This window comes from Falco peregrinus, chromosome 1, assembly GCF_023634155.1.
Source record: "Falco peregrinus isolate bFalPer1 chromosome 1, bFalPer1.pri, whole genome shotgun sequence".
Classification (NCBI taxonomy): Eukaryota; Metazoa; Chordata; class Aves; order Falconiformes; family Falconidae; genus Falco; species Falco peregrinus.
Window position 1 is genome coordinate 16,632,632 of NC_073721.1, and position 27,437 is coordinate 16,660,068.

At 43.5% G+C, this 27,437-nt stretch overlaps 1 protein-coding gene across 1 annotated transcript; it reads left to right on the forward strand.

Annotated features, from left to right (window-relative positions):
* Positions 1 to 1,426: 1,426 nt before the first annotated feature.
* On the forward strand, positions 1,427 to 21,698 carry ZNF365 (zinc finger protein 365). Its single transcript, XM_005236874.3, has 4 exons — positions 1,427 to 2,570; positions 13,143 to 13,323; positions 15,301 to 15,338; positions 19,200 to 21,698. The coding sequence occupies exons 1-4, from the start codon at positions 1,855 to 1,857 to the stop codon at positions 19,444 to 19,446; spliced, it is 1,182 nt and encodes a 393-aa protein (XP_005236931.2). The 5' UTR covers positions 1,427 to 1,854; the 3' UTR covers positions 19,447 to 21,698.
* Positions 21,699 to 27,437: the final 5,739 nt, after the last annotated feature.

Genomic DNA, 27,437 nt, shown 5'->3' on the forward strand with positions numbered 1-27,437 from the left:
GGAAGGCAATGGGCACAGCAGAGAGAGATATGGACAACAGAGGACAACAGCCAAGAAAATGGGGACCAAAACAGGTTCACATCTGTATATCTGTTTCTGCCAGTGTTGGCCTCCTTCAAAGAAATAGTCAGGAGCCCCAAATTCGGAGGCAAGCGCAGTTCAAAACTATTCCCTCTAGATCTCCCTTTTGGTTTTTGGTACTGCTTGATGACAAAAGAAAGGAAAATCACCACATTTAGACAAGGTAATACAGGACAACTAACTCATCCTAACTAACATTGCAGCCTGGATGGTAGCCCACACACTTTAGAGATTAGCTGAAGCTCTGCAATGCAATTTGAATAACTTCCTTTGATGTGCCATCTGGTGAATCATTTACTGGGAATGTCTTAATCACATCAAAGGCATATATCAATGCGCGTGGATTTTCTCAGTGTTTAGGACTCTGCCTGTATATTGCACTCAAGGAACAGATAGATTAGTACAGAATTAAACTACCCACCGTAATAAAAAAATCTGCAGCATATTACCGCTATGGCCTCCAGCACCAGATTTTAGAGGAGCCGTATTTCACTATTACCTCAAAAAGGCTGCTGTGCAAACTAACAATCAGCCTTGCTCGTGTTTCCAAAAATTTGTAAAAATAGACACACATCTGTGGTATCAAAAAGAAGTTTAGAAGCATATTATGCTATCGAGAGGGCCCACTGGCAGCATGCTCTAACATCAGATACTTTGACGTAGATCTAGGGTAGATTTAAGACTAGATGTAAGGAAGAATTTTGTTACAATGAGGGTGGTGAGACACCGGGACAGGTTGCGCAGAGAGGTGGGAGATGCCCCATTCCTGGAAACATTCAAGGCCAGGCTGGACCGGGCTCTAAACAACCTGATCTAGTGGAATGTGTCCCTCCCCGTGGCAGCGGGGGGTTGGGCTGGATGACCTTCAAAGGTCCCTTCCAACCCAAACTGTCCTGTGGTACTATGATTCTATGACAGCCGTTCCTCACACTCAGAACAGAGGCTACTGCTGACCCCTGCTCTCTGCATCCTGAGGCTAAATTAGGGTCATATTTACAAAAAATCCCAAATCTTTCTGGTTACCAAATATAGTTTTAAAAAACCACATGCAATTTTATTCCCAGAAAACCAAGGCCAGGCTACACCTATGTGCACCGGTCCTGCCTTGCCGCTTAAACTCTTTTAATTGCCTGATCCTCCAGCGCCCCGCCGACACGCCCCGCACGCCTCACTGCTGCTTCACGGCCGCCACCGGGGCCCCCGCAACACCCCGCCACCCCACCCACCCGGCGCCCAGGGCCAGCGGGGTCAGACGCCGGCTCCTCGGGAGGGGGGCGCCCCCGGTGCCCCGCCCGCCGGCGCCTCCCGCCCCGCCTCCGCCCGCCGGCAGCCCCGCCCCGCCCCGCCCCGCCCCGCGGCGGCGGCCGGGCGGCGAGAGCGTGTGGCGGCGGCGCCGCGCTCGGCCTGATTTACGGCTCTGCTGAAAACGGCTTCCCCGCCGCCGCCAGCAACAAGTCCGGTGAGTGCGGCGGCGCGGGGGCGGCGACCTTGCGGCCGGCTGAGGCCCGCGCTGAGCCGGGGCCCGGCCTCGCTCCGCCCCGGCAAGGCCCGGGCGGCGGCCGAGGCGAGCGGAGCTTCCCAGCGTCGCCGGGGCCCTGCGGCTGGCCGGGCCGGGCCGCGCCGGGCGGGCGCGTCCCCGGGCGGAGATGGCGCGGTACCCCTGAAAAATCACCGGGAAAGTTTCCCAAGTTTCCCGGCGGGCCTGCCGGGCTGCTCCGGCCCCGGGCGGGCGCGGACGCGGGCTGTCTCCTCCCAGCCAGGGCCCGGCGAGGAATGCAACAGACGGCCCGGGATGAAGGCAGGCACCCCTGGCAGGAGCCGCTCGGGAGCATCAGCCTCCCCTTCCGCTGCCCGCGATGCGGCGACAACACCAGGTTCCGGAGCCTGTCCTCCCTGCGGGTGCACCTGGAGTACAGCCACAGCTACGAGGAGCGCAGCCTCCTGAGCAAGGGCAGCCTCTTCTCGCCCCTGAAGGACGCGGAACTGGGCTCCCCGCCGGAGCCCGCCACCCAGGGTGGCCCGGGCAGCTCCGGCGGCGCCATTCAGCCCAAGGGCTCCTACCTGAATTTCTGCGATGCCTCCTGCGGGAGCGGGCAGCCTCTGGAGGTGGAAGCCGAGCGTCCCGTCTCCTACGTTGCCAACTATGTGTCGGCTGACTCTCCCAGCGAGCAGGTTTCTAAACCCGGCCTCCCGGCCGCTGACTCCAAAGCCTCCTTCGAGGCACACGTCAGAGAAAAGTTTAACAGGATGGTAGAGGCCGTGGACAAAACGATTGAGAAGCGAATCGACAAGCTTACCAAAGAGCTGGCCCAGAAGACGGCCGAGCTGCTGGAGGTGCGGGCGGCTTTTGTGCAGCTGTCCCAGAAGAAGCAGGAGGTGCAGCGGCGGGAGCGGGCTCTGAGCAGGCAGGTGGACGTGGCGGTGGAGATGATCGCAGCCCTGAAGCAGCGCCTCTCCGAGTCTGAGGAGGAGCTTCACCGGAAAGAGGAGTAAGCGGGGAGGCCAGAGCTGATGGCTTTGGGCGGGCTGCCCGGCGCCTGTGCGAGTGGAGCCTGTGGGGGAGCAGAGAGGGGATGGGTGGGTTGCTTGCTGGTTATGAAAGGGCCTGCTGCTCACCAGCTTCTGAGCACTGTATTGCTCGAGTTGTAGCGCATGTGACCACATCCCCTGCCTTGCAGGGGACGGCTTCCCGAGCAAGTAGCTTTCATGCTTGACTCCCCGGTGACTACCTTTTACGCTCTGCCCATGCCCGTGTTGTGTTCCAGGTTTTGTGAGGGTAGGGCCAAGTAGAAGCTCTCATCAGCATGTAATCTGATTTACACTGACGCCTCTAATCTGTCATCTTTTTAAGAAGAGATGGGTGGGTAAGTGCTGGAGGAAGTATGTGCGAATACTGAATAGCACCTTGTCCCTGAAGACATCCCACCACAGTCAGCAGGCTGCCCGTGGAGTGGGATGGTCTCCTGTGCAGCCCAAAGCTGTACTGGAGACAGTGCTGGAAAGGCCACATCCAAGCAGGTGTTCTAGATGGACACGGAAACTCAAATTGCTTTTATGGGAATGGGAAGCAGATGCCAGAATCGTTCCGACTAACCTAGGCCATCTAAAAATACATTTGTGATGCATCCATTAAAAATGTAGTGATAGCTGCTATATTATTTATACATGAACTACTTGGTTTATTCAGCACTTGCTGAAACCTTTCAGGCTTTTCAGAGCAACACAACTTATTTTAGAGGAATGCAAATAAAGAGCCTTGGTAATGGAGTGTCTCTAAACGAATTCATCAGCTTACTTGGGGAAGATGAGAAGTGCTAGTTGCCATGACGCTGATCTTAGAAATAGGAAGGTGGTGTAGGAGTTCAGTGTAGGAAGCTTGGAGGGCTTTCATCATTCCTTCCTGTAGTCTAAGTACTAGAAATGATGATGGCTTTTGTATCAGTAGGAGTCGTCTGTCTTGAGGCAGTCCTGTAGATCTCCCAGAAGAGGGGACAGCAGAGGTGGTGGGACTTGAGCCCCTGGGCTTTGTATCTCCCTTGGGGGGTATTCAACAGAATCTCTGATTTTTAAAATATCAGGTCACCCTCATGGAAGAGAAGACTGAAGGACTCAAGGTGAAACTGAGACAGATTTGAAAGTATGCTGGAAGGAGGCTGTGAAGATAAGAGTTTGAAGCAGTTTTGGTATTCCCATCTAGCCGACCTCTCCGTATGGGCTCTTTCACAGCGTGATTCATCCTACTCTAGGAAGTATCTTAGAGGGGGAGGGCTTGCGCTGTGGAGGTTCTTCCTTCCTCTGCAGACTAGAGGGGGGACCTCAGATAAACAGCCATCTTAGGTTGGATGCTGAACTTCAGGTATCTAAAGTTGTGGTATGAACCTTGCCCCAAACTAAATGCAGAATGTGTCTTTAAAATTCAAGGCTTGAGATCCATAGGAAGAACATGACCGTAGGAGAAAGCAGAAGCCATTCAGTGGAGCAAAATCGGAGTTCTGCAGCACTGCAGAAGAAGAAAAGAGCTTGTGGAAAATGAAAGGGATGTAGAGTTATCTGGGTAGAAAGAATGAGTATGATATGGGGAGGACGGAAAGGGCATTGATCTGTGGAAAATAAAAAATCACAACTTTTGCTGCCTCGTTAACTATATTAGGAAAAGGCACAAGGAAGAGACCGCTTGCCCCCTTGGCAAACTGCTTGCTAGCAGCAGTGGCAGGCTGTGGTTCTGAGGCCAAAAAAGGCAGTCTTACAGAATGAGAGAAGTGGGCAAACACTGTCCTTCACACTAGGACATTGTCAGGCTTGGGAAAGGGACAGGAGCTCAGATGATTGCTGTTATAATTCTAGTCATCTCTAAAGCAGAAGCCTGAGTGTGTAAGCAGATCAGGAGGTAGCTCCTAAGTTGGTGTTACAGGGAACACTGAAGGTTATTTGACTAGTAAGAAACACTAACAAGAAGAGGCAGCTGCACAAGAGACTTCACCTGAGTACCCAGGGTATTGCTCTTCTAGAATTACTGCTAGCTTTCTTCAGCTTTCAGTGAAGAAGGTAAAAAAAAAATGGGAAAGAAAAGCAGCAATAGGAATGAGCGAATAGATATTACACAGTGGTGTGTTAATTTCTAAAGGTAGACGACTAATGTATGCTAGTGGAAAGGATGAAAGAGTATCAGCTCAGAGTACTGAGGGAGGTCATAGTATGTTCTCACACGTGCCTCTGCCTAGCCCATAGCATTGCCTCCTAGAAGTCACTACGAAGGTACTCTCAAGGAGACCAGGAAGGTAGGCAGGGCATAGGAATAGGTAAACCTAGGAAAACCTGAAAATACGGTATTTTTTTCTTGTTCAGATGGTTCCTGCGTTTCCTGTCTTGAGGGGTAACAAGGGATAGTGCCATAGAAAAATATACTGGATGTCTTTCCAGTTAAAAGGTCATTGTACAATGAAAAAATTGAAAGGAAGGCAGGTGTAAAGAAATACTTGTAAAAGCAGGACTAGTATTTCTAAAGGCAGCTGTTCAGATTTGAACCTCTAAAAATGCCTAGGACGCTTACCTTTGTGCCAGCAGCAGGGAGGCACTGGACGGTATGCGCTAGTAGAGCGGCAAAGAAAGGATGTTCATGACTTTAACAACCATGTCACTTATCTGATTTTCGTATGGACTGTTGGTAAATTCTGAGACCTAGCTATGTATTCAGACCTCTGTGTGTTCAAAAACTTATTTGGTGTGCTGAAAAGACTTTCTCCTTCAAAAAAGGAGGATCTCAACTTTGGCTTTAATTTCTGGAAGAAGTCCAGATGATTAGAAAGCCAAACAAGACTGCTTAATGGAAATTGCAGAAGCAGGAGTTCTTACTGCAGACTGTGGAAAGTCAAAGGCAGTCCTTAGGGACTGCTTTGATACTTGCTGACCTTCAGAAATAAATGCTTTCATCAGTTTCTTTTTTGGTTTTTTGGTTTTGGGGGTTGTTTTTTTTTAATTCGCAAGCAATCTTGTGAATATGGATAACTTTTCCCAAAACCAGCATTGATATTGAGCCACTGTAGCTGAAAATTTCCTCCTCTTTCCTCTTTGTAGGAGGAAAAAGAAAACACTTTCCTTGAAACACCTCCTTATCCTATTTCTAAGGAAGTAAAGGAAACCAATCTTCCCTTGGTCTTTGAACAGTTGTCCCTAATACTAGAGATCATGGAATATGGTGCATGTGAAGGCAAGAAATGGTTTATAATCAATATGCATTTCTAGATCTCCAAGAGACTGAGATACAGCTGCCCTAGATCAGTTTGAGGGTAAAAAAAACCAACCAAACAAAACAAAACAACCCAAACAAATCCAACCAAACAAAACCAAAACACCCAACCCCATAAACTGTCCAAAGGGGGGGGGGGAGGGGGAAATCTAGTCCAAATCTTAGATAAGGTCACAAAATCTCTTCTTTGGGGGCTCTTCCAGAGAAGCAGCTGGAAACTTCTATGGGGATCCCTTTAAGAAACTCTTGGAAAAATAACCATGTTTTGATAAAGAAGTTAGAGATGTTTTTACTGGGCCCATATTTGAGCATTCCTCCATGTCCACCTACTCTGACAGCATCTTACATGAATGGGCAATTGCTATCAGTGATCAAATTACTCCATAACTAAATTTAACAATCCAGTGTATTTTTATCTTTATAAAATCTGCCTAGATACGCCAGGGACCTATCTGGGCTGTTAGGCTAGACCTGCTTCTACATGTAAGAATTAAGCAGATATGGAAGGTAGAAGAGGGTGTATTTGTGGGTTTAACCATCACTTCTGACCTATAAATTGGCTATGAAAAAAAAAAAAAGGTTTGGATTTTAGAAACTTCCTCTTTAGACGGGTATACAAGAAGACAACAGAAAATAGCAGTGCAATTGCGTTTTGGGCAACAACTCTGATTTTGGATCCGATAGTGAATTCAAATTAGGGAAGTTAAAGGAAAGGAAAAATGTGTTAGCAAGAATAATTTGCTTAGGAAGCCCCAAGAAGGCTTAGGAAGGAGAGGTCTAAACTTTTTTTAAACATCTGGGTTTCCTGAATAAGGAGATGGAGCTCTTCTAGGTCTCACATCGTTCCTTTGTACCCAGCCTAGTGGAGGCAGACATGGCACTGCTGTGACTGGCAGTCCTCAGCAGAGGCAGGAGACTACTCAGGTCACTTTGACTTGATGGAATTTCATTTCTACCTGTAAAAGCCTGTGTCCCCTGAGTCTTTGCCTGGACCAAGCATGTGAGACTGACACATAAAAACTGATCCACCAAGTGGTCACATTGTCAGAAGCTGGTTTCTCTGATGTGTTCTCCAAAGCAAGGAGCAAGTCTGTAAACTTCATAACTCTATAGGGAGTAAATTCGTCTCAGAATTACGTTGTTGTTGATAATCGAAGGACTAATTTAAAATGACAGCACTATGAGGTTTTACTGTTGACCTCTCATTCCAGTGAGAGGGAGGAGTGTTGGTTTAGGCTACCAGCAGGTACAAGGCTGCCCATTTGCAGGGTTTGTAGGGTCAGTAAGGTTGCTTCTTTTGACTTGTCAGTTGATTATTTTTTGTTTTAAATAAAGTCTATAGTAGTCCAACAAAGGCAGAAATAAAGTGAAGGTATCTTTTTAGTTAAATTTTATTTTTGTTCCCTTACAAAAATGGCTGTGCTACTATGCACTATGCTTTTTATTTTATTTTCTGGAGGGCGGGAGAGAAGAAACCTGGGTGTTCTTAGAGAAGCAGACACAGCTACCAAAGATGGGTCCCAGTTCACCAACCTGCCTCATTTGGGTCCTGGACAGTTTTGATGAATGATGGCTACAGGGTCAAGCTTTCAGCAGAGCTGCTGAGCAAAGGAATGATTTAATTAGAAAATGTGCCCCAACAGGTATTATTCAATGTTTGATTAAGGAGAATGCAACTCCGAGTACTGTGATCTTAAGGATAACACAGAAGCCTGCCCAAAGGGGTTAAGAGTGCATTGAATAAGATATCAAGGAAACCATTGAAACTAAAACCAGCAATGAAATTAACTTCTAGAGGACACAGAAAGGCTTGTTTCTGGAATTTATGTAAGAAAATAAAACTGGTAGAGTTTGATTTTCAGTAGGTCTGAATAGGGTAAGCATTTGAAGTTACGGTCCTCAACTGGAAGCTACCTTCAATCGTGACTTAAACAATTGCACTTTGCCTCCTAATTATAGGGTGAGAGCATTAGTGTAGTGTGTTGCCGTATCTCTGACAGTAATTTCTTTAACCAGTTCAGTGTGTTTGCTTTGAGACTGACTGGTCCTGTCTCTGCTCTGGCATAGCCTGGAGTGCAAGGGCTATTTCAGAATAGCTGTGGTGGGGAGTAGTTATTCTTGCCAGTGGCTTCACCTTAAATTTGCAATTAAGGGAATTATCTGTGCAAGTAACATCTTAACAATGGGATTAAAAGCTGGCTTTTGAGATCACTGCAATTTATGCTTTAAAACAACAGCTTTCCTTAAAATACAAATTATACAGCAAAACAGGTTTGATTTTGCTGTTAAGTGGAGTATAACTGCAACTACACACTGTTCTTCCACCCTCAGTTTTAGGTGGTCACATTCTCTCTTCCCCATTTCCTTTCATCTTCCCACTTGAGAGATTACTCTCCCTCAACTGCATTAGTTGAAGCGTAGCATGACTATCCCACAGAATGGCTCTGTGAAATACAGCATTTTAATCTTCACAGTGTCATCCCTGTAAGTTCAAGGCTCAGATGTAGAGCACAGCCCCCTGGATGGGTGCAACTGGTAGGACAATAACTTTCTGAGGGGAGGAGGTGTGAAACTCTTAAATCGAACATGCTGATAAGTGGTGTAGGAATGTGAAACTACAACCCAGTGAATAACAGCAGCCTTCAGGCAGTAACACCAATGCGATGATAGATCAGGTCAGTGGCATGAATACTTAATGAATATACATGTTTTAAATATTTTACAAGTAAATCACTTTACTACTTACTGTAGTAGGAATTTGCCCTTCTTCAGATAAAATAAGTATTGGTTTTCTATTGATTTTAGATGGATATTCCAAATGCAGTTCTCTACAGGGTTTTGATATTTGGGTGCACAATCTGCTTAGATCCTTCATGCTTGTCTCCACCTACAGAGCAGTTGCAGGTGTCGGAAGTTGCTGTAAATAGTCCTGGGAACAGTATTGCACATCTGTAGGAGGGCTCAGTCGCAATGTGAGAAATCATTAGCCTTTCTTGTCAGTTGTTAAGGAGCTGGAGCTGTCCCAGCCTCTTCGTCTACTCTATCACATTCTTAACTGCTGAAAGTTATACAAATACTAAGGGTATCTGCAGGGTCCACATGCCAGCAACTGCTCTGGTAAACAAGAACTGCTGCTTACTGCTCCTGCAAGGAGCACTGTGTGGTGAAGGCAGAAGAATAGATGTCACCTAGTAAATCTACGGATTATAACTTTATTTACCACATCTCATGCAGTTTCATGGTAAGAGCCTCCATAAAGGTTTCAGGATAAGTTTCAAGGCAAGCTGTCTGCAATTTTTCTGTGAGAACTAGGCTACAGCTGAAATGCAAACCATCACACTAACTAGGTCTGGTTAACTATAACAGGTGAAGTCAGTGGCAGAGTCAGATTAAAATAAAAAGCTTTATTAGCTTTATTAGCATTTTTTCTTGCCTGCAGTGAGTCTTTCCCTCTGCGCTTGTTTTTTTCATCTGAGTACCTCTGAGTTGCCTGCTGCATTGCAATAAATTTCCCCCAGACTCCTCTAACTCTGGGAAGAGGCCTTCTTTAGCAGCCTGGCAATAAAGGCACCTCCTCTGCTCCTCGTGGGCACATCCCAGGTTGCATCCCCCTTGACTCTCCCTCTCCCTCGCTACAAGCTGCTGGCAGTTTGATGTGCCCTCTGCTCTCAGGGCAGTGGCAGCAATCCCTCCTCCTGAAAGGTTTTGTCTGACAAGAGCACCCAAGTCAAAGCAAAAAAATCCACCTTTCCCCCTGCTGCCCAGTTACAGCCCTCTAACAAAATGTTTTGCTATACAATATACCTTAGTATAGTAAACGATGAACAAACAGATCAGATCACTGTGCTGTCCATTACAAAAATTTACAGAGATCTGAGCTGCACTGAGCATCACCTACTGCACTCAGAAAATTTAGTGGCACGATCTAGAGCTTACAGTGCTACAGCAAGTGCCAGGGTGTAGCTGAGCGAAAAGGGGCAGGAGGCTGCAGGCTGACAGGCAGAGAGCAAATGGAGGAGCAGAGCAGAGTGGGAAAGAGACGATGCTGAGAGCAGAGGAGTTCACAAGGGGAGTTAATAACTGTATATAACCTTTTCTCAATATAGCAGCAGTGTTCTAGATGTAGAAGAGTCGGCACAGGGTAGCAGAGACCTCTCATTAGGAAGGGCAACGCTTCAGGTCTGAGCCAGGCTTTTAACAAATGATTCCTGTTTCAGGTGAGTGCTGCTGACAAGGCTGTTCTATCAAGGCACAGAGCCCAGCGGGCCCATGTTGCTGTCCTCTGGTTTATGCCTCTACCAAGTGGACCCCACAATATTCACAGGCTCAGCTTCCCCCTGACTTCATAAGGAGCAGCCTCTGACCTCTGTGAATATCCATCTTCCCACAAGCGTAAGAGCAGAGAGTAAAAGATAGAAATCATATCACATAATCCGAAAAAACTTGGCAGTCAGTCCTGGAGAAATAAACTGAAAGTAAAATAACACAAGCAAAAAACCATCACAGATATGTAGAAATAGAATTGAAGGGAGAGGGTCATCAGTGTGACTAAGAAAAAGTCTGGGCAAACTACAAGACAAGAAAGGCAATTAGATAAATAGGGGCTGCAGGAAGCTACAGGAGTTCTTTGAACCATTTCCCTATTGTTCTGGTGGGAGGAAGGTAAACGTTCTTCTGAGAACTCCCTTCAGGTAACCAAGGCATAATAGCTCTGGCACCAAGTGAGCTCTCTGAGGAAGAGGTGTGGGAGCAAGTAGAGAGACTTATTAGCAGTCACTCCTCGGGGCTTGATGTTGTTGTTCTGAGAAATGAGAATGAAGTGGAAACAAAGGAGCTGAACTGACAGAAGTGCTGCTTATCGGGACAAGGCCTGTGACTGAGACCTAGTGGGTGGATATATCCTAGCTCCTGTCTTTCTAAAGGGAATTTACAGAGTGCTGGTACCATTTCAGCCCAAAGCAAAAATTTTAGATACAAGTCATTAAAGGCAGGTTCATAGGCTGTACAGAGGCAGCTAAACAGAAAAATTATGAAAACACTACTACTGTTGCTGTTAACAGTTCCTACAAATAATGACAAGTAGAATGCCAAGTTAGCTTGAGTAGTCTAGAAAGCAAGGAAAATACTAGGGAATTTATTGACATTATGTATCTGTTCTCCTCCTGATAGTCATCTGAGTCAAGTCTTTCAGAAAAAAACCTGCTTCCCCCTGGCCCCCTTATGGCACAGCTCACTAATGAGATATTTGTAGGAAAGGAAGATTTGTGGGTGATCTATTCGTGCCATGAAGCGGGCGATTAATGAATGCTTTTTAACTACCTTTGCTGAAACAACTACAAATGTTAGAATTCTTGAAACTATCACCCTTTTAAAAACAAATGCCAGGTGCTCGATGTTTGTGGCCTCCTGCTGTAGCAAAACACACAAGCTGTCTGTGGCCCCAGGAGGGACATCCTCATGGTGTCCCAGGCTGGCAGCTCCTTGCTTTGCCTAGCCTTTCTGCTGGAGGGCCAGCAGCCTGGCAGACCACACGCAGTTCTCCTTCCTTACCCAAAGGGTAAGAGATTTGGAGCCAACCTGCTGAGTTTCTGTCCTTTTGAGCCTTCTGTCCACTGTAAAAAAGGAGCCCGATAGAGCCAATGGCTTCATGTTGCTAACACAGAACCAGAAATGGCATCATGAAATCAAAGAAGTTTTAATGCTGTAAGTGCGGTAAGAATAAAGCTCTAAAATTATCCTTAATGAGTTTAGATTGGCTTCCTCCTAAGCATTCCTCAGTGGCTTTTTATTACCAGATTGCTCTGGGCAAGCTAATAATCACAGAAACTGTACAGAGCCTTGAAATGGAATGGACTCGTTGAGTTTAAGAAACAGGGTACCTCTCTGTTTAAGCCAGATTTTGTGGGTGAGTTAATACAAACTAATATTCATTAATGGCCTTTGTCCAAACAATAGTTTCTTGGTTTTGCCTCATTCCTACCATTGAATACCTACTCTAGCCATGCAAACAGCCTCTTACTGCAATCTGCTGTGGTATAGAGCCGGCAGACACAGCCTGAACCCTAGATGGCAAATTTCCACAGCTGACCACTTGTGCCTAACTCTTCTTAGTACAGAACCGCTCACTGTTAAAACAACTATACAGCATTAAACCAATTGTCTACAACTATACTGAGTTAAAACAAATACAGAGAAACTTTGGATTTATTCTAAACAAGCTAAACTTTGAAAGCTCATTTCTGCTGCAGACTGTTTCCTGGTTTCAGCTTATAACACTTTCTTCAGGTGGTGTATTTCTACCAAGTGATCATCATTTGGCAAGCATTGATTCCCCCAACTCTCACCCTCTCAGTTTTGTACAAAGCAAAAATTAACATGGTTTCATTGGCAGAGCAAGATTATTTATCCAGGAATGTATTAACTGGGGAAGTCCTGTAGGCTCAGTTTTGCCATTTTTTGTAATACATGCTTCACTATGTAACCAAACTTCTCCCACCCAGAAACTCCTTGATATCAGAGGTCCAAATGGTCGCTCAGTTACTGATAGTAAACAGATAGTATGCAGAGCATTTCAGAATGAGCTATGTCTCAATCCAGAGCTGGGAACTTTCACTGTCAATGGTGCTATCTGCTTCTTCCTATTGTGTTACCAGACAAGAAACATTTCTAAACTCCTGACCTAAAACTTGTCTTCCCACACACATACTCCTTGGTCTATAATCTGTAGATTATCTGTTATTCTCCCATACTCCCACTAGCTTCAGTTCGTAACACTGCATTTTGACTTGCAGGATTACAGCCAAAATAAAGTTTAATGGCCACAGTAGGTCTTTTAATTTAGGAACCACTCCAGCAGCAACATTAAACAACCATTGTAAGATTATGATGAACCAGGAAGATTAAATTTGGGGTTCATCCATTTCTCTTCATTTTTAGGGCTGATAATCACATGAGTAAGTTTTTTTTAAAAAAAAAAAGGAATGTGGATGTAGCTATCTGCAGATACCTTGAGAGGTGATGATTAATGACATTTCTACCCAGTGGACCACTTAGGACTATTTCCAAGAAACTTAATAATTTGACAAAAAAACCCAAACCCACTGCCCATAAACTTAAAATCAGCATTCATGTTTCCAGATCTTCACTGTGTCCACAAAGAGCTTGAAGTTTTTCAGTAGAGGTGAAGGATGGTAATGAGCCACCATGGGCTATCACCATGTAAAAGGGGAGAAGCATCAGTAATTCTTTGACAGTGGCAAAACCAGAGCCCTTCCCATTATTTATGTGGTCTCTTTGCAATGTTTCTGTCTTGCAGAGAAGTTGTTACTTTCAACCACTTCCTGGAAGAAGCGGCAGAAAAAGAAGTGCGGGGAAAAGCCAGGCTCCAGCACTTCATTGAGAACCTGTTGCAGCGCGTCGATCTGGCAGAAAGGCAGCTAGAATATTACCAAAATCAGCAGATGGTGTGCAACCACACTGACATCAATGAGCACGTGGTAAGCCAGCAGAGTCCTTCCCTTTGTTGTCACCCACAATCACAGGGAAAGTACTTGAGTTTGCATACATGTGGGGTCAGTAGGTCAGGCTAATTGCTGCTCCAGGCAGATCTGGATTTGTAAAATGTTTCTTTAGGTGTGTTTTATTTATGTTTTAAACTGCTACTTCACATGAGTGAAAGGAGCAGAGAGTGTAAGAGCAGAAATAGCCAAAGATGGCAAAGGGAGAGCAGAGAATAATGAAGTATTTGCCAGATATTTAAATCTTTTTTCCAGCATTGGCTATTACTGCTGTTATCTTTGCAACAAAGACTTTCCTTTGTGTCATTTAGTGACTTGGCAGTTTTTTTGAAATGTCTGAAGATTTTCAGGAAAGATGTGGATCCCTGCAGAGGACACGTCAGCCTACTGGCAAGTCGGCTTGCCTCTGTATAGTTACCTATCATGGGACTCTTAGAAATGGTGAATGGATTCCCACAGGTCTGTCCCCCCCAGATTAGAAACCAAAGCTGTCTGAACATTGTTAATGTAATGTTTTCCCTACAATGCATTACATTTATATGGCAAGTTTTAGCTGCATGACTTCCAAGGAACATTTCTGTTTAAATGAATAATACCCCATCCTGCCTATGCTGAGTAATGCTCATTCTGGGATGTGAGAGGAAAGGCATTTGATCACACACAGCACTGAACAGGTATGTGATGGTGCAGAGCAAAGGTTCCCATAGCCACCTGGAAGACAAAGAGCTTTATTTACCTGAATAAATGTAGATGTGCTGAAATCTAGTGCCGGACATCTCAAAGGGTGTCAGTGAGAACATTGAAGGGGACCATAAAGATGGGCCTCAGTATTAAATCATCTCTCCTGCTCTTCATGTGTTTACCGGGTTCCCTGGCTCAGCAGTGTCCCTTGGGGAAGGCACTGTTTTTTGAGGCAGCTGCCCTGCTTTCTGAGTGACTTCAGCATTCCTTTAAGGTCATCCATCCAAATATTGACCAGCCTGACCTTCAGGAGGTAATTACAGAAAAGCACACCATGAGATGGCTCCAGACTCCAAGACAGATGACAAGCAAAGTTAGGCTGGGCAAAAATCCATCTGCAAAGTGTGGACAATACCAGGGACAGAGGGAACATTTACAAGAACATAATCATTTTCAGATGCCAGATCTGACTTGCTTGGCTCAGTGACTTCATTAAATAATATTCAAAGGCTCAGTCTAGTAGCATTGATGGGAGATCAGTACAAAGAACCAATTTAGTACCCAGACTGATTTAAACTGAGCTGGCATTCAACACCTCCTTTATTGACCCCCACTAAAAGAGGGACTAGACAAAGTGTTTCCACACTGTGAACCAAACTCTTGTAAAAAATGAAGTTATACAAAGTTGTGCTGGCACTGAGGCTATGTCGTCCCTAACTGGTCTCAGGATTTGGGGTGGAAAGGGAGAGAAATCCTTGCGTTCTTGCCCCCCACCCTTCAGTGCTGCTGTAGGCAGAGCCAAGGGCTCATAGCTTGAGTTTCCTAGCTGCTTCTGTGAAAGAGATATATCGCTGCAAAATTAAAGGCTCTGAGAGAAAGTTAATTTAATACAGCTTATTCAGGCAATGTCCCTTATTAATTATCTTGAACACAATAATTACTTCTCATTGTATCCATACTGTTTAATTTAATGTGAAAGATCTCTGCCCAGCCCACACTTCTTTAGCAATTTACTTTGATTATAGTTACAATAAAAATAACGGGGAAAATATCCAACCACTAACAACTCACACGTTACAAATTTTAAAAACAGATGTAATAAGCTGGAGGAGTAATAATTGGTAAAAGTTTGGGGTTTTTCGGTTTATTTCATATTATTCTAGTTTTAATAGCGGGTGAGAATTGAAATATGACTTAAGACTGCAAATATTTTATCCCTGTACTTTAATTACTTGATGATTTAATATTAATAACCTATTTCTGTTTACTTTGCAGCTTACAGACATTTCATTAAATAAGAAACCCAGATGCCTGTATGTATATATTTTTTTTTCCTCTTAAATACAGCAACTTGATATGCTTACATTTCTGCTTTTGCATTTCACTTTATACAAAAACCTGAATCACGCTGGGTTTGGTTCAGGTTCTATACCCAAGTATGATACGTATTTATGTCATGGAACGGAGAAAAAACAGATTTCTGCTAATTCAAAGCTAAAATCATGTATTCCTTAAAGAAGAAAAAAAGAATAATTTTCTGTTAAACGAATTACTTCTTCCTGCTGCCTGTAATAGCCTATTGCAAAGCTACAGTAGTTGAATCTCTTCAGCAAACATAGGCCAAATTTCAGATGAAAATATCTTTAACATTCTGTAGGTAGGAGAGAGACGGTTGTCATTTCCTAACTGACAGTAACATTCTTGACTTAAAAATCACGTGTAAGCAAGCAAGTGACCTGACAAAGCATGGGCACTAACATCTCAGGTTACTCAAGCAGCTGTTCTGGGAGCAGCAGAACTAATTTTCCATGTCATTGTGACTTGGTCATGAGTCCCAGCAGCTGGTTCAGAGCATCGTGCATGCTGCTCGACCAAGTGATGGTCAGGCAGTGCATCCTTCCTTGGGGCAACCTTTCTTAGTCAGGACACGAGTTTGGGTCTTTTTCCTATTTCCATAAAACTTGTTGCATTACCACAGGTATGGGACTTCTGCATCCCTGCCAGATTTGTGTCTGACCAGTGGGTTCAAGAATTACTGGAAAACTGAGATATAAGTGAACAGATGGATGGGCTGGAAAATAAACTAAAAATACAATGTATAGCCTACTGGGTTGGGGGCAGGGGGGAATTTTTGCTCTTTGCATTGTTTTTGGTTTTCATGTATCTTAGTCCTAGCAGGCAACTGGCCAAGTACCCTTTTGCTGGTAAGAAGCATTTGAATTAATAATTAACAGCATGGGGCTATAGCTTTATTTTTTCTACTTTTTATTTTTATAGCATTTATAGCTTTTTTTTTTCCCCTACTGATTGAGATTCTGGAAAACCTTGATTGTCCAAAGCAGACTTTGAGTTGACCGTGTATGCACTTTTCACATTTCTAGATGTCTTAATGTGATTGGAATCAAGGAAAACAGGATTAAAATATAACCAGTGAATTCAGTGACTCAGTAAGATGAGTCCTTCCACTGACAAGTCTTTGGTCTAAATATAATGCAGTTTGGTGAAACCCATTAATTGCTGCAAAATAGTGGGAGTTCAAAGGCATATATGAAATTGTTTAGAGGTTTCTGTTTAACTATTGATATTTGAAAAGATACATCAAAACTAGAATTTAGTAGTAGCCTTTATTTGGAGTTACCAGATAAAAAATATCCCAACTTGTCCTATGAAGCAGAGAGGATAGAGGAGAGGATGCTCAGAGGTGTAGGGAAGTTTTATTTTGCACTGCCTGTTCTGTGGATGAACCCAGCATTGGCATTCACCACACCAGCTTTTAAGAGGTCTAACTCAGCTGAGTACATAAAACAAGGTTTTAATGATACGTACCAGTTAAAAGAATTGAGAAGCATTACTACCCATCCAGAAAATTCAGTGTAATCTCAGGGGGGTTGAGGCCACTGATGGCTTACGTTGTTTGGGATCAGTGGCTGGACTTGCAATCTGTCTTGCTCCAAGGCCTCTGCCTTGCTTCACAGTTCCTTTTCTCCAGTTTCTCCTGGATGTTTTCAGGAAATGCTGCGCTGAGAGCGTGGCAGACCTTTGCTGATGCTCACTAACTGTTTCTCAAAGGCACTGAGACTTGCCAGCACATCTCTGCCTGAATCAACTTTAAATGCTAGCTCCCATTGTGAAGAAGCTAAGAATTAGGTCTCAAAATCATGAGACCTGTCTTGAAAAATACTTGATGCTTGTGAAATGCAGCAAGGATAGGATTGTTCTTAAGTGCCTGTGGCAGCGGGGTGCATTTAGTCACATCATTTCGGCCTTTCTTCATAATGCAACAGATTAGGAATATGTTTGAGCTGAAGTTCAGACTCTCACATTCATTCGTATTGCAGAGCTGCTGCTTTCAGTGAAAAAACATTTCCCACATCTGGAGCTGGCAGCATTTCATTTCATGTGCAATGACCTACGTGTTCATTTGTCTTAGGTACTCTGACTGTGAATTAGGGACAGATGTCCATCTTCTCTTCCATAAACTTGATCAATTTAAATACAGTTTAGCTCTTTTAGGCAATCCCCTCTGACCATATTTCTGGTGATATTAATCTTGACCACCTTCTGGTTTTAATAGCATCATTCAGTGCAGCGGAGGGGTGACTAACATCACCTGCAATAACACCTGCATGTGCTTTGGGAATAAGTGATCTAACTTTTTCACCATAACAACATCTGAGAAAAACAAGAGCACTACGTCTTAACAACTAAGTAATGGACTGTTAAAAACAGTGCTCAAGGAGTGATCATAAACTGGAGTGGCCAACACTTGTGCATTTACACAAGTCATTTCTAACCCCCAGCAAGTGGTCAGAGCCCAGGCCTGCACGAGCCCAGTGTGACACAGTGCCTGCAGGCTCCAGCTTGGTCCTGCACAACATTTTCCTCCCCAGACTTCCCCACAGTGAAGTCTGGTTGGCAAATCTACCAGCCAGGTAAAACTGTTCTGTAGGTAAGGCTCCGTTCCTGTGCTGTCAGCTGGCCCTCACTGCCTCCCACCAACAAATACAGAGGCTTTTGTGACACCCTTCTAGCCTTTTAAAGAGCAGGAGAGGACTTGCACTGTACACACTTGAACACCCACAGCTTTTTCCAAAACTAGTTTTGTCAAGTGTGCAATATTGTTTAACTCCCAGAAGAAGTAATATTACACGATCCATGGTTTCCAAAAATAACAAGCTATGGAAAATAGCCCTACGGGAACCCTTAAGAGATCAACTTGTACATCAGCACATCTGTTCTTCACTTCAGTCACAGTAGCTGGGCAGACATGAGCTGGTGCCTTACGTTCATAGTGCTACCGTTAGACCACATTTATCTGATGTAAAACATTTTAAGATTATTTTAAAAGGAACTGCAACAATCTTACTCAGCCAAACTGTGGAACTGCAGTTTCAACTTAAAATTTCAGAGCAGAGGGTATGGTTCAGCCTTTGCAGCACCAGGCGCTGCGCCATCACTCCATCTGAGCTCACTGATTTCAGCAAATCCTGCTGGGCTTGAACCATAACAGAGAGAACAAAGAATTCAGATTGCTTTGGCCTGTAAGCTTTTGTACCCTTACTCCCACCAGTTTCTGTATTTCCCTTTCCTCTTCTCCCATTTCAAATCAAAGCCTAAAAGTAAAGCTATAGTTTCCCTAGATGGGTGGCCAGGACAAAGGCAGAGCATGGAGTTACCTGAGCTACTGGCCATTAGTAGCAGCAGTTCCCTGGGGCCTGGCCACAGTCCAGGACAGTGCTGAGGTCCTGCCAAGAAGTTCCTACAGTCTCTGTATCCATTTTCTACTGTTACTGATGTTGTGTGGTTTTCCACATTCTTCACAGAAGGTCGCTATGAACATGTGCATCTTTAAAATCCCTATAGATCACCAAGTTATGAGAATATAGACCTCAATGATTTCTCAGCACTCCAAAATCAGCAGAATGCTATCTGAATAAAAGTGTAGATGAACACACGTGAAGAGTCTACCAGTAACACATGTAAGGGTTCTTATAGTAAGGGATGCTTTTGAGTATTTAGAAGTGTAATTAATTTTGCAACCCTCTTTGTAACTTTCAGCCTGGTCCTGTAAAACAAGGCTATTTCTGTCTTCAAAAATGTATGGGTTTGGGACATTTGGGGGACCTATCACTTTGCAAGATAGACTTGTTAATAATCACTATTATTAATTTCAGGAGCCGAGGAAGTCAGCATGCTTTGTATAATATCCCTGAAGCAAAGCCCCATTCCTTTCAAAAAGGTAGAATCTTGTTGAAAAAAGCAAAGGATGAAAAAACCAGCTTGCAGCCACTGAAATGCTTCTATGAACCTGTTGACTGCCCGAGAGAAATATGGAGAGCACAAAAGAAAGCTGAACCAGTCTGCTCTGCCAGGAAAGTGAGTGTAAAATCAAAGATGGGTAAAAAGGCCAAACCGCTATAGGAATGGTTAGCAATATATAGTAACACAGGAGCTTGGCTTCAACGGAACAAATATTGAATGAAGTTAGCCATCCTACTTTTTCCTATCTATCTGGCCATGCCAAAACATATCAGATATAATATATAGAAATATATACAGTATGGAAGATTTGTATTATTTAGTAACGCCATTCCCTCTTTGGGGGCTATAAAAGAAGTGACATTTTATTCAGTTTACATGGAGGTTTTTCTATTTATTTATTTATAGAGCTTATTTTAAATGACTGCAGTTATCTTGCTGGGCAGTACTGTAGCTGTATGTTTAATTATTTTAGTGGCAGCATGTGGCTTGGTAATTTTTTTCCATCTGTGCTGTTGATGAAGTTCAGAAGAATCCATTTAATCGGCACCTAAATATTCAGTCTTTCAGCTTAGGTCGGTATAAGATCAATGATTAACTGTTGCCTGCACAACCATACTTAGGTGCAAAAGGTATACTTGAGTTGCTTGAAGGCTGTTCACAGCAGTAGATTACTACCTTGGATTTTCTGCCATAAGTCTAGTCAGGCACATTTCTGTATTTTATTACATAAATTAAACTGCTTGATCCTGCCAGCAGCCACATTGTCTGTTGATACAAGCTTGGGCAGCTCGGCTGTCTCAAGCACAGCTTTCAAATTCCAGAAGCTTTGTGGCTTTGCTGTATGTACCAGCCTCTGGTGTCACTTAGCAAGGAGACCAGTCTGGTACCGCAGCCCTGACAAGCACGGACCGCATGGAGCCAGAGGAGACCTTTCAGTACCGGGTGCCAGCCATTAGGTTATCAGCTGTGGCACAGCCAGTTAAAGGCAAAAGCAACCTGCTTACATTCCATGGCACCACGTTCTATGCCTGTGCTTGACTTTAGGCATGAGGTGCCTAAAATGGCTATGATCATAACCAAAATCCTTCACATTTTCATTTCTGAAGAATCTTTACAGGGCTGAGAGATCCCTGGATTTCAACTAAAAACCCAAGAGCAAGGAAGTTAGAGACAATTGCAGGACAGGAATTTACATGTTTACATTGGTTTGTGCCAATTAAAAGGATCCTTATATACCAGAGTATTTATCAAGATGATTTTTTGTGTGTACAGTTTTTTGGTAACATGAATCGTCATGCCATGTTTACAGATGTGAACATCCTGTTGATGTTACTTATGAGATTTGTTTTCTCAAGGAAAGAAAGGATAGGTGAGACAAGTCTGTGTAATTTATTTTTTAAATGCTCATAACAGATGTAAATTGTTTATGTGGAAGGTGATTTTTTACAGTATGTGTACAAAGATTTGTGAAAAATGTTTTTCATTTTTTATAACTATGACTGTAAGCAGAACTGAGTATTAAAAGAGAGTGTATCGTTATGATTACTGCTGCAATAAGCACCTGAGTTGCAATATTTTTAAAGCAGAAGATGACTGATCAGTCAGCTAGGATCAGGTAACTACAGATGTCACACAAGTGTCAGTGCACAGAGCTCCCAAGAAAGTAGCAGAGTGAAGAAAGATAGTATTATTCCTCACTTTTATTTTAATCAGTGTATATGCAACAATCAAATGTATGTTTAAAGTTTCTCAACACTGTTTCAGTAGGAAGTCACAGTGTAAAATCAATTCAGGTATTTAGGTTGAAATGACATTTTAATATTTATTTAACTACATCACAAGGCCACACTTGGCCTTATGCTAGGCATTGTGTATGGTGAAAAGGAGTTGTTAATTGTGTTGCATGGGCTTAGGTCAGATAGTGTCGCGACAACTTTCTTAGGCAAGCCACAAAATAGAAACATCCTTGAGTTTTTTCCAGTTACTTTCCACATCCTTTTATAAACCTGAAAAAATGACCTTTTCTGAAGATAATGAAGGTGAACTTTCGAAAGATAACAGAAATAAAAATCTGTTCCTTTATCCACTTTACACTGAAAGAATATTTTTACTTTAAAATGCCTGTCTCCTCTGTTAGTCACCAAAGTTAAGTGCAACTACTAGTTCACAAATGAGATGTTTATTTTATTATTTATCATGCCAAAATCTTGACTGTAAGTTGTCCTTTTGGGGGAGGAAGAGAGAAAGAGAGTAGAAGAATTTGCATGTTCTTAAACTTTTCAAAGCCTACGTTACAGTTACTTGCTGAAGAAATGACAGGTTAGTTAATTAGAAGGAAATTGGATTGTACTGTAACCCCAGATAAAAGTTTTTAGAATATAAACATTCTAATAATAAAGATATATTTCTCAGTTACTGTGTCACTTAACTCTTTAAAATACAATGTTTCTTACAAAAGCCTACCCAACAGCAGAGGAAAAGGAGAAACAGCAGCCCTGCTTGGGAGTTCCATTTATTCCTCGGATAAAACACCATGTCAGTGAAGTTGGGCTGTGATCTTTCAAAACATTACAAATTAACCTGAAAGACAGGTACAGCATCTTGCCCACATAGCTCGCATGTGTCACTTGCCCCTCTCCTGCTGTAAAGATGCTTGAAAATTAATCTTGAGATAACCTACACGGTCAGATAAGCTGTGCAAAGCAGACCCAGGGAAAGTGGAGGGAAGGGTCAGGCAAGGGAAATTAAGGGCAGAGGGGCTCCTGGGGAATGTATGTAGGTGATATATTCTCCCTCACAGATCGCCAGTTGCTGAGTCATAATTTCATCACGTATCTCCCTGGTCAGACTTGGAAAAAGAGGTTTTCCCATGGGAGAACCAGATTCCTGTCAAGATGATAACGAAGGGGAGAGGTGCTGTAGAAGACTGGATGAGGATAGTCCCTCTGACACCCCAAAAGGCTGAATAATGTTCATCGGGGGAAAGGCTCCTTCCCAGTCATGCTTACACAATTTACGCTCTCATTTGTAAAATTGCTGTCTGGTCATCAGCAGAATTTGATTGTTGGATGTGCACATCACATCTATACTTCATGTCCCATTAACAGGTGGAATGCTTGAGAAAGACCAGTACATGAGCTAGGATGAATGTAACTGGTGTTAGCTTGGGGGGACTTTATGAGGAGATAACACTGGAACTGGAAAATGTCAATTTAATTATTTTTTTAAAAAAATCTGAAAGTGTTCTGACAATGTTGACCACTCATCTTTGAAAATTAATTTGAAGCACAGCTTACCATATTTTGCCCTTTGAGATGCTTTCAAGACATCTAGATGAGTTGTATGCTTGCATCAAAGTGAAATTCAGTGGGACCTGCATGCCTTGTTTTCATATACATTTTTAAAATCACACCTTATCTATAACTAAAACCATCTCAGAGCAGTATGTATACTGGCTGGGCCCTTACAGGTGAGGTTTCTGCTTAAAACATGTTCTGACTGACGTGATATTATAGGCCACAAAGAAAACAAGAAAGTAATTGAAACCTAGACCTTTAATTAGCTGTACACAGAAAAAATCCCAATCATTTTGAGATGCTCCTGCCAGTTGAAGAGAGAGTGTGTTTTTAAAGCACTTGATGGCATCTGACCCTCCCTCTGCCTCAGTAGTAAAAACAGTCTTCCCCTGCCCAGAGGAGATTTGAACACATTTGTTTTGTTTCCGAGAGAGTTAATGGAAATACTCAGCAGGATATTCATATTCAAAGGGATGGCCGCCAATTAGAGCAGTTATTAAGTCAAAAAAATTACTACTTCTATCATCCCTAATAATTCTCCCAACGCCACTGGCTCTTTCAATCTACTTGAACAAAATTCTGCTCTCCTCTCTCTTTATTCTGCGTCACCAGATAGTTGCCTCTTTTGTTCTTACCTCAGACTAATGCTGATTGTTTCCATACATCCTGTCTGAAGTGGCTGGAGTGGACTATTTTAGTGCTCTCTGCAGTGGGCATGGGCATTATTATTATATTTTTTTTAGGAAGAATAATCCCAGAAGTGATTTTATCACATGAAATATACTACAAGCTCTTAAAAATAGATCCTGTTGTGACATGAACAAAATGTCCTTTCCCATTCTGTTGCTAATGCCACCCTCTATCAAGCCATGCTGGTTTTTATTCTGGTCTCTTGAATTTTCATTTCTATATCTCTCCAAGGCGAGGGAGAAATAAGCAACATAAGTTAAATGCAGTCATTGCCTTGACAAGCCTTTCCCCCCCCCCGCACTGTCTCTGTCCTAGCATCACACACTGTAGGCAGGTAAAAGTTGGCTTGCATTTTTCATAAAACCATGGGAAAAAATACATACAACAGATTTTGGGCTCATTATAATGTTATGAAAGAGGAAAAGGCTCTTCTGAGCTGGGAGGGAGATAGAAAGAGGAGAGATCCTCTGCTTGCTTGAGAAGTCGCTTTCAAAGGTAAGTGTGATGGGTGGGAGGAATTTACTGTGCGCTGGTGTGAGATGACAGAAAACCAGAGTTACACATAAGGCAGCAGTGAAAGGGTAGGCGACTCATTACTGCCTGCTGTTTCTTAGAGGCTTTGACCTCCAAAACATCAGAATATACCTGGCCTGACACATTCAGTCCGTAAATCACACTTTAGACACAGATTTCGAAGCCTAATTACTAATTTCAAAGTAATAGACTTTATGGCCAGGGCTTCCAAGAAATTTCCTAAACTCTGTCCACAGGATTTGTTCAAACCATCGTTTATTGGCTTACAGTGGGTAACTTGCTAAGGGGGGCTTGGCAACCACGCGGATTTTTGTGCGCTTTTGGTACTTGTTCTCTCCTGTCTCCGTTTGGTGACTGGCAGCAGCTGGCTGGGCGCCAGCAGTTCTGCCTGGACTCTACCCCAGCTGACTGTCAGCTGGTTCCCACAGCAGTACTTTCCTTTACATTAGTTTGCTGATTTTTCTGTCTGCTTCCCAAGCTCCCTCCTTGGTCTTTCTGTCAACTCAGTACCTTCAACAGCTCACATGCAGCAAGCACCTTTCCTGGGCCTCAGCCTGCTAATAAGTTACTGCATCACACCAGAGACACTTGCAAAACACTTTCTTTAGTGGGCCAGGGGCAAATGCTGCACTAAGATGGCAGATATCCAGCTGTGCACAGCATTGCTGCTTCACTCACCCCTCACCAGGTAGGCAGAGGAGACAGAGCGTTACATATTACACTGCACATGCACAATATTGGCATTTACCCACACCCCAGCAAAGCTCAACCTGTCTACTCCAGCCATGACTACATCTACACACACTTTTAAGCCAGTCTGGGAGCAGAAGGGCAGGCAATGGTCTTGCAGTTTAGATTAAATGAATATTTGGGCCATACAGACAAAAGGCATTTGTGTGAATATACAGCTGTGCACAATACAAGAGATCCCGGTCTTACAGCATACAGGTATGTGGTTGGCTTCAACTACCTGAACAGTAACTCAAAGCCTCACGTGCAGGCTGAATGTGCTATGATAAAAAAAGGCCCTGTGTTTTCTAAGTGCGCAGAGTTGCTGCTCTTCTCATGCCTGTTTGCAAACAGATGGTGTATCAACAAGGAAAGGTTAAAGGTGTGTGTTTCTGAGAAGACATCTGCAGCCCATCACCCCTCAGCTGGAGAATAAGGGTAACCTTGACAGAGGGTCCTGCACTTCAAAAGTATTTTCACAAGAATATTATACATATGGTAATTGCCCTTTGCTGAAGTACAGCTTGGGCAAGTGTCACAGACCTCTGCTCCCAAAGGGACTTCTGATCTCCCACCAGCCAGCACTGTTCAGGGTATTTTTGTAAGAGAGGGGAAGCTGAACATTGGTCATGTGAACAACATGCATACATGCAAACTACAGCGCAGGTGTGCATACTAGGAGAGGTTATGAAAACAACTGAAGGTTGGTTTTGTTCTGATTTTACTCTTCATTAAGATTATATCACTATTAGATAGAAACCCCACATGAAACTTTTCAAAATAAAAACTGCCAACAAGCTTGTCCATGAATTGTATATACACCTTTCACTGAAAATCACTTTTGACGTCACAGAACATATTCACCTGAACCAAATTTTCAGAAATTTTCCTCCCTTATGGAAAACAGTAGGCTCAGAAGATATTTTTAATTTTTTTCTCATGGGGAAGAAAAAACAGCCAGAAAAACAGAGATATTTTAACATGGACCAGTATCACCCCAAATCCATGAGACTTACGCTAAAAAACTCACCCACCAGTGAGCTTTTAATTGTTTCTGTGTCAGCCTGCTTGGCCTACCAACCCTTCCAAGGTCCAGGGTATTGAGGTGACCTCCTAAAAATGACACAGTCTAATTATCCCACCCTCCGAAGCTTTGTGCAGACACCTGTTTAAGAGGAGCACATGAAAGTCACCGGTTTTGCATGCCGACAGGGTATGCCATGGTGTTCATGCCAAGCTACACCAGGGCCACCCCCAGGCTGAGGCCCTTCGTGGGGATTAGCCTGAGGAACCATGGGATGAATCAGGCATCACCCAAAGCCTGACAATGGCAGCTGAAGCAACTAATATTTATAAGAACTGAACCCATTTCTATGCCAAGAGCGATGACCCAGGCTCCTCAACATGCCTACAGCTGCCAGCATGGCTGCACACTTCCCAAGACTGCCTAGGCTCCCCACAAACCCTGCAAAAGATTTGGGGTAATGGGAAACATGAGGATACATTGAAACACTCTCTTGCACACACAGCAGCTTTGAAAATGGGGTTTAAAGGCACAGAGGGACCATCTCAACGGGCAGTTTGTGAGTGCATGCAAGCTCATCCTGCCCTTCTCTGGTCCCCCAGAGGCAGAGGAGTCTTTCAGCCATGCTGGGAGCCAACTAGTTTGGAAAAAGTGCAGAGGGAGCCCACTCTTCCAGCAAACACCCTGCTGATGTACTCTTAAGGGCATCAAACATTTTATCCATTAGCAAATCATGAGATTAAAAGCATAATCACAAGTATAATGAAGAAACTGTAACTCCTTTGTCAATTTAATTGCCACGGTGAGCACACGGAACTGTCGGGAACAAGTTTTATTGTAGAGTCTTTATCTGAAGAAAATGTTAGCAGCTGTTATCTGCATTTCACCTGCAGATTCCCCTCCAAGGAGGCAGCTGAGGGCAACAGGCGGAAGGCAAAAACCTGGGTCCAAGTGAACTAGGAGGAACATTTGCCAGGGGACAAGCAAAATAAGTTTTCAGAAGTGTGGGTGGGGAGAATAAAGAGAAAGACACAACTGATGCCATTGAAACAGATTAACATGTATATACTAAAGAAGGGACCAGGACAGCAATATACTTTCTTTTCCCATCTATTCTTTTAGTGGGCTTCAGTAACTTCTCAGCTTTGTTAACCATTAGTTAATAAGGAGATGGAGGTGCCCATCACTCCTCAATACCATATAGTATTCCCACCCCTCTTTTCCAGAGTACAGTAGAAAAGGACTTAGAACCTGATTTTTTTTTATTATTTTAGGGACAGGGGCTTCTATTCCTTTTGTTGTAAGTAGTTGAAAACCTGTACCAGATCCCCATCTCCTTGGATTTCAGGATTGGGGTTATATTACGTATGAATCTGGGTGTTGTATAAGGTCTGCTCACCTACTGCGCAAAAAAGCTAAAACTCTTCCTTTTATCTGTGTAAGAAGTTCAGGTGTCTAGAAGGCAACGCATATGAGTCAGTTTGGATGTCGGTTTGCATGAAGCAGAAGCGGTTCCCTGCAGAGAAGGAAATTTCACATTGTCACAAAAGCCAGTGTGAGTCCAGAACCAGCTCAGCAAATGTGAAAAATCTATCTGAATTTTCGGGTTTTAGGGAAAAAAGCCTTGGAAGGGACACCTAAGTTGAGCGATGAATCCAGATGGAGCCTTTTTGCCACTAGGTGGTGATGGCTGATAATGAATTGATGCAACATGTTCTCAGCCCCGGTCCCACCGCACCTCAGCACACACTCCTCACCACTCACGCTCTGCTGTTACCACACAGCCCACTCCATCTGACCTCTGCCTGAGTGACACATTAGAGGACTTTACCAGATACATGAAAGTGTCATTTAATTAACTAGAGATGGTGAATGAA

Bases quoted from the DNA above. Each gene is read 5' to 3' on its own strand.
- ZNF365 (XM_005236874.3), top strand. From the start codon at position 1,855: ATGCAACAGACGGCCCGGGATGAAGGCAGGCACCCCTGGCAGGAGCCG. The intron at 2,571-13,142 runs GTAAGCGGGGAG...TCTGTCTTGCAG, and splicing joins GAGCTTCACCGGAAAGAGGA to AGAAGTTGTTACTTTCAACC. The intron at 13,324-15,300 runs GTAAGCCAGCAG...TTTACTTTGCAG, and splicing joins CTGACATCAATGAGCACGTG to CTTACAGACATTTCATTAAA.